The sequence below is a fragment of the Sinocyclocheilus anshuiensis genome, unplaced genomic scaffold (assembly GCF_001515605.1).
Source record: "Sinocyclocheilus anshuiensis isolate Anshui unplaced genomic scaffold, SAMN03320099.WGS_v1.1 scaffold724, whole genome shotgun sequence".
Taxonomy (NCBI): Eukaryota; Metazoa; Chordata; class Actinopteri; order Cypriniformes; family Cyprinidae; genus Sinocyclocheilus; species Sinocyclocheilus anshuiensis.
The window spans coordinates 74,147-81,659 of record NW_015555740.1 but is presented as its reverse complement, the minus strand read 5'-3'; the positions used below and the strand labels follow the sequence as shown (position 1 = coordinate 81,659).

At 35.5% G+C, this 7,513-nt stretch overlaps 1 protein-coding gene and 1 pseudogene across 1 annotated transcript; one reads left to right on the top strand and one right to left on the bottom strand.

Annotated features, from left to right (window-relative positions):
• Window positions 1–1,838: 1,838 nt before the first annotated feature.
• Window positions 1,839–4,911, bottom strand: LOC107673207 (28S ribosomal protein S7, mitochondrial-like). Its single transcript, XM_016466703.1, has 5 exons — window positions 4,820–4,911; window positions 4,404–4,586; window positions 4,075–4,138; window positions 2,930–3,097; window positions 1,839–2,222 (listed from the first exon to the last, which is right to left on the bottom strand). The coding sequence occupies exons 1-5, from the start codon at window positions 4,861–4,863 to the stop codon at window positions 2,001–2,003; spliced, it is 681 nt and encodes a 226-aa protein (XP_016322189.1). The 5' UTR covers window positions 4,864–4,911; the 3' UTR covers window positions 1,839–2,000.
• A 455-nt stretch (window positions 4,912–5,366) lies between these two features.
• LOC107673203 (uncharacterized) overlaps window positions 5,367–7,513 on the top strand; it is a 12,250-nt pseudogene continuing 10,103 nt past the window's right edge.

Below are 7,513 nucleotides of genomic sequence, written 5' to 3'. Positions count from 1 at the left end.
TAGATAGCAGAATTTTTCTGACACCTCAATTATCTCTTCATCATTTATCTGTTAGTTTGTAGCAATGTTTAATCTTACTCGGATGTTGAAGTTCTCTCCTTATCTCTCTGTCTCAGGTGGACTGTCTGGTGTTACAGTTGCACCGTATCGGAGATCAGCTGGAGAAGATGAATATGCAGCTCATGGATGAGCTGTTCAATCTGCTGAGGGATGGATTTCTCCTGCAGGAGGACCTAAGCTCCATGGGCCGCCTGCTCCTGCTCGAGATCCTTGAGTTTCGTGCGGGAGGCTGGACTCTCAGCGAAACGGCTCAGAAATACTACTACAGCGAAGTGACGGACTGAGGCCTCCACCAATCAGGAGAGAGAAACAAGAAGGCGGGATGAAATTGCAATCCATAGGAACCAAGTGTGGAGGTTATTTTTATATTTACCTTTGATGAAGGCTTGGAGATTCACTAGGTATGAGGTTTGACATGAAGTAGAAGATTGGGCAAAGTTAGATGCAGTACTGGGTTTTGGTTTTGTTTTGACTTTTTAAAGTCAACTTGAATTGATATGAAGTTAATCTTATTAGCTTTCATAATACACATTCCTGGTTTTATAGTTTTATTCATTCACATTATTCCAAAAAAAAAAAAAATCCACAATTCATAATTTTTTTGATCAAAGATTTATAACTTTATCATCTCTGTAATGCCACCCAAGGCCGCTTGGGGTTTAATCAATGGGTGCTGGTAGCGTTTCCCCAATTGCAAAGTCTTGCAGTCTTTTTCCCATCAAGATTTAGAAAACAGAAACCTGCAAATAGTAGTCCATGTTGTAATGTAACAGGAATATGTTAATGTCCCAGGACAAACTATTAATATGTGTGATAATGCAGTTCATTCATGGTACTGCCTACTTACAAATCCAGTTAGTAGAAAAAATATGTTATAGCTAAAGGGCTTGTTAATGCTGCTTTTTTTGGCCATAATCACAATATATTTAGCCATTGGTCACAGATCTTTAGACATTTTAGTTTGAAAGTAGAATGAGTTTGAAAGTGAATGGAGTTCAAGTACATCTCCATCTGATCATTGAAGTCTTGCAATAGCAGCATTAAAATCATGATTCATTTGATTTAGGTCTTATATTTGTGTCAAGGGCTGTAATCATAACACTAGAGATGATTAGATGGTTTTAATATCAATATATTTAATACACTTTTAGTTGTTTGATTTTCTTAAATCGACTAACAAATTATATTTGCCTCAGTAGGAAGAACAGCTATTTCTATTTTATAAAAAGGTTTACTTTATATATTTGTTCTATAATATGTCTTATAAGATTTAAATCTGTGACAAAATCTATGTTTTTTAATGAACCAAAAACAGTTTATAAGAGTCACATTTAAATACAATGTTTCCTTAAGGATAATATTTTTATACTATGAAAAGTAGACTGGATGTATATCCAACAAAACTTCTACAGGTGCTGGATGAAGACAAAGCGTCGCAAATGTGCATAAATTTGCACAGCTATGACTATTTTCTTATTTTGTATCATTTCAATCTGATGAAGATCCACTGGACTGAAATGTTAACATGAAGTCAGGTGATATGCCAAAATGTTGTATTTGAAAGTATAAAAAGTAAGCTCCTGTGCAGCTGCTTTTGGCCTCACTGATTCCTCAGGCTCTTGCAGATTAGACAATGACTTGTATAGTTGTCTTGATGCCACAAGTTTCAAATAAATAAAGAATTAAATGTTTTTGTGCACAAAGTTACAATTGAAATCTGAAAAATGTGTCGCAAGATGTGTCTTTAATTTGTTTTGTAACACTTAAAAGTGGAAATGTGACTTTTTATAGCTTTATTTACTTTCCTTCAAGAACAAACTGTATTTATGAGTCAAGATAACAGTCCTTTTTTGTGATGCCCATCCATCCCAAACTCCTGATGCCGTCAGTCCAAAACAAATCACGTCTGTGGGTGTACTAGGAGTCCAAATCTCCTCTCTCTACCACCAGCGGTAGTGTGCATATGCCCTGTTGGCTTCGGCCATCTTGTGAAGGTCGTGTTTGCGTTTCACTACGTTTCCCTCGTTAGCGAAGGCGGCCAGCAGCTCCTGCGAGAGTTTCTCGTACATGTGTGTGCGACGGTGCTTGTTGTCTCTGCATTCTGTGATCAGCCACTTCATGGCCAGAAAACGCCGCCGATTATCCGTGAGAGGGACGGGCACCTGCAAGACCAATAATTCAGAGTAAGATTCAGTAAAACTTATTTATTTAGACTGGCTTTAAATACCTAGCAATGTTGTGATATCTTCATGTATTTTATGGTTTATTTTACCTATTTTGCTGTAGCCAATTATATTTTTGTTTTTACTGTATTCTTTTTTTGCTCTTGTTGGAAAGCACTTTGGTCACCTTGAGTGATGTAAAGCGCTATAAAAATAAATGTTGATTGATTGATTGATCTTCTGTTACAGAGCTTTGATGTTATTCCTTGAGCTTGACTGTATTGTTTGTTTTATGGAAAAGATCTGCTTTTGAAAACTGCAATTGTGTTTCACAGAAGAAAGCAAGTCATGCAGGTTTGGAACCACATGAAGGTGAGTAAATTATGATAATTATTCATTTTTTTGATGAATTATCCCTATAAACATAAATAAAAATCACTCTGGATAAAAGGTTACAATTTAAAAAATATTAAATATTGTCCAAAATATGTGTAAACTGAATTCCTCACAACTTCATTAAATTGTATTTTCATATATAAATAACATATTATTAAATTGGCTATCAGTCACATTTCTCTCAAGATATTTCTATCAGTGTTGGCTGTTTACAAACCCTTTAGTTCAACACTGATTCTGAGTTGCATATCCACAAACATCTGACTCTGATCTCAGAGTAGTGAAATTAATATTAAAGGTTGTTCACTGACCTGATAAGATTTCCCTCCTTTCTGAACACTGGCCAGGCCAATGATGGGTTTGCAGTTCTCGAGGGCCTTCTGGAAGATGGTGTATGGATTGCACTCGATCTCTAGTCTCTTGGCTGCAGGAGATCTGTGGTATATCTCCACCTGTTTTCTCTTTATAGTCTCCAGCGTCTAAACGGACACAAAGCATCCAAGCAGAAGTTACGTCGAGACTCATTTCAGGTAGTGTATTGAGATATTTTACAAGTGTATGCTAGCATAAATTTAGAGTATACATTTTTTGTAAACTACTCTTATGCTCAAGGCTGCATTTTATTATTTAAAAAAAATAAAAACAAGAATATTGTGATATTATTACAATTTAAAATAACTTTTTTTTTAATTATTATATTGTAAAATGTAATTTATTGCTGTGATCAAAGCTGAATTTTCAGCATCATTACTCCAGTCTTCAGTGTCACATGATCCTTCAGAAATCAGTCTAATATGCTGATTTGCTTAATTATCAATTATTGTTGTGCTCACTTATCAATAATGGTTTGTATTATTATTATTATTATTATTAGTGTTTTGCTGCTTTAAAATGTATCATACAAAAATATTTTCAAGATTGTTTGATGAATAGAAAGCATTTATTTGAAACGGAAATCTTTTGCAGCATTATAAATGCTATTTCGTATCAATTTAATGCATCCTTGCCGAATGTCTTTTTGTTTTTAAGAAGTCTTACTTACCCTGAACTTTTAAATAGTAATGGATCAGTTTCCACAAAAAAAAAAATGAAGCAGCACAACTGTTTTTAACATTGATAATAAATGCTTCTTAAGCACCAAATCATCATATTAGACTGATTTCTGAAGGATCATGTGACACACACACACACACAACTGAAGACTGGAGTAATGATGCTGAAAATTCAGCTTTACTGTCAAAGGAATAGATTTTTATTTTAAAATGTATTTAAATAGAACAGTTATATTACATTTTCATAATATTTCACAATATTACATTTTTACTGCATTTTTTGTTTTTGGTCAAATACTTGGTGAACAGGAGAAACTTGTTTAAAAAACAAAAAAACCCATTAAAAATTGTAATTATTCCAACTGTTGACCGCCAGTGTGTATATAATGGGATCTGATTCAAACCTGTGTCATGATTCCTCTAGCAAGGATTTTGTTGCCATCTTGCATCATCATGTTGATGAACTTGCTGTTAAAGGAAAGCAGATGATCAGTGCTATGAAGGATCCATATATACTGTGGGGTCCAAAAGAAGTGGGACCACGAGTGAAAATATATTTTTTCTTAATTACAGCAAAGTTCAAACAATGTTATGACAAAAGTATAATCAACATGAGTTAATTCATTCTGAATTATAGATTTTCAATGTGGCTTTTAAACCCCACTGTGTTTATAGTCAGAGCTTTGGCTATAATAACATTTACTGCAGTTGGTTGAGCTCTTTTTGTTTTTACCTGATCAGAGGGTCATTGAAAGTAGAGCTGGTGTCGCTGGACAGCGCAGCTTTTATCGGTCTCACCGTTTTCAGTTCCTGCAGCTCTTTTTGTTCAGGACTGAGCTCTGAATCTGGAGCATCTTTACTGGGATCAGGATCCAGATAGTATGGATTATACCGACTCCATCTCGCGAAACACAGACTGAGAGAAGATGCAGAGTAATAGACAAATGTTACCTAATAAACGTGTATTACACAGTGAAAAATCTGTACAAAAAGCAGCATGAATTTGGCACATGGCTATGTTTGCGATGAACAGCATGACAACAGCCATAAATAATACAAATTATGAATTGCACAGCAAAGCTTATGTTACTTAGACCTCATTTCGGATATTCTAGGCAAAAATAAGTGGCGAAAACTAGTCAAATGTACCTCGGTGTCCAAGGTTTCAGTAAATGTCTGACGGAGGCTGCCATCTTTAGACTGGTGTAACAGGTTTGTCTGAGATCAGCTTGGGTGACCAAACTCTTATATTCATTATTAGAGGAGAAACACAAACGCAGATCTCCGATCAGCCGTTAAACTCTCCTTGACGCGGCCGTGAAAGGACCTCCGCCGAAGAACGCGTCCTAAAATACTGCCGGAGTAAAATAATTGCACTAAATATTTGTTTTAAAATTAATATCTTGCATCTTTACATTTATTGTAGCTGTATAAACCGTTCTTGCTCAGTGTCTAAATAATAGTTATTTACACTAAAAAGAATGAATAGGCAGTCGGTGAATTTTCAGTAGGCTAAACGTCTTTATACTCATATGTTTGTACGTTACTGCGTCGTAGATTTATTCATCTGATTTAAAAAAAATAATAATTTACACAAACTTCAATTACGCCAAATATTCGTAATGCTGTGTATTATTTCATCTATAATTTTAAAAACACTTTATTAATATTAACGAAGAGATTGAAAAAAGCGAAAGCGAAAGTGTTTCTTTAGGCGTGTCCTCCCGTGATCCTCGTCGAAAAAGGCTCTCGTTTTCATGATCATTTATGATATAATGACAGTTTTGTCTAATTTTAATACATGATGGACATTACCTGTATTTTTATGTCAATACTTATGATTGTCGCTGATGGTGAGTATTTTCACTTTACGTTTATCCGCGAAAATAGCCTTCGAGATTTCCTTTTTTAACGCTTATTATTTATTTATTTTAACGCATTCATCAATTTGTCTGTTTTTTGAAAGGGTTGATTGTGCACGGTCCCTCTGGTCCTGTGGTTTCTCCTCTGGGATCTTCAGTGGTTTTGCCCTGTTATGTTGATGAACTCTTACTAATGGAAGGTCTGGAGGTGGAATGGAGAAGAACAGACTCAGAGACTCTGGTTCATCTGTATCAAGATGGTGAGAGTCGACCAGAGGCCCAGCAGCAGGATTATTATGATAGAGCTCATTTCTTTACTGATCAGATTCAACATGGAAACTTCTCCCTCCGTCTGGACAATCTGAGCGCTCAAGACAAAGGGGTTTACAGATGTAAGGTTTACAGTCAGCAGGTTGCAGGCAAAACTTTAGTTGAAATAAAAGATGTTGGTAAGTGTGAATCATTTTCTACATCAGAATTTAAAACAAAAACTAGGCTATATTTCATTCTGTAATATTTCAGCTGTTCTTTCTTCCAGAGCGTTTGCTAGTATCAGGATCAGATGAGTCCATATCTGCGTCTGTGGGTGAGGACGTCACTCTGAACTGCTCTGTAGACTCTCACATCACACCTGAACACATTGAAGAGGTTTCATGGAGGAAAACTGATAAAGATAAAGATATTCTGGTTCTGCTGTATCAAAACAATAAGTCTTTATCAGATTCATCAGATGAGCGATACAGAGACAGAGTTGAGTTCTTCACTGCTGAAATCCACAAAGGAAACTTCTCTCTCAGACTGAAGAGTGTCAGAACTGAGGATAAAGGAGTTTACACGTGTCAAGTGTTTGCTGGAGGACTTTCAGCCAATGCAACTGTAGTTCTGGAAGTGGGTGAGTCAAGATTAATAAGAATAACTACAACAATAATAACACAATTCAGCCTAAACTATCTCCAACTCTGTGACCATGGGTATGCGCATAGAATATTCAGGGACTTTAAAGGGATGACATAGTTTGTAATTGACCTTGTCACTTAGTGCTATTTCAGTGACACAACCTCCTCACACTACCAAAATTCACAAATAAATAGAATGAGATTTGCAAATAAAATATTTACAAGTACATTTTTGTCACAAACACAACTCTGCCTGCCATTAATTTGTGAGTCACTTCCAGTACATTTGTGGATTTCTTACCAAGATTTATTGACCTTATGCTTCCAATTTGAGACCATGCAGATGATGTGATTAGTTGTAAGGAGAACGTGCTACGATTGGTCAGCACAGTGTAGCCGTTATCTGACTGGCTTGCCTTGAGTAGATGGTGGGTGGAGTCCACCTATTTTGTGGATTTGTGTGCGTCTTGACACTAGAAAGGTTTCAAAATCCACAAATACATGTGGTGATCCACAAATGCACTGGAAGCCATTTTCAAATGTATTATGACTCACAAATGAATGGCAGGCAGAGTTGTGTTTGTGATATAAACAACATCTTTGTAATTTTTTTTATTTTTTTTTATTTTGCAAATATCATTTTTTTTTTACTTTAATTCATGTTTGTGAAACTGAAATCTATTTTTGGATCTCATTCTATTTATTTGTTAATTTAATTTTTGTGAATCTCTTTACATTTATTTGTGAATCATAATCTATTTTTTGGAATAATGGAACAAGTATAACCCCATACATCTCAGCTGTTACGATAAACAGAGATAAAAACTCTTCACTCAGTTTTCACATTAAGCAAATCATTGTAAATTGTGATTTGGTATCTGAATTGTACTGTGAAAATTTGTGGTATTATATATATTAAAAAAATATGAGTGCGGCAGTAATTACAGTTCCCTTTCAGTCGGTCACTCTCAACGTCACGTCGGATGACCGACGAAATTGGGATCTCACTTAGAGAGACCAATCTACTTCGAGTGTAAACTAAACGAGCCAATGCACATTGGCATGCGATTATTGCATCCAGCTGC

What these genes read in the sequence shown, in the direction of transcription:
- LOC107673207 (XM_016466703.1), bottom strand. Translation starts at nt 4,863, where the DNA reads ATGGCAGCCTCCGTCAGACATTTACTGAAACCTTGGACACCGAG. An exon ending in CTGAAACCTTGGACACCGAG is followed by an intron (nt 4,587 to 4,819) that starts GTACATTTGACT and finishes ATCTTCTCTCAG; the next exon opens with TCTGTGTTTCGCGAGATGGA. An exon ending in AAGGAGGGAAATCTTATCAG is followed by an intron (nt 2,223 to 2,929) that starts GTCAGTGAACAA and finishes TTGGTCTTGCAG; the next exon opens with GTGCCCGTCCCTCTCACGGA.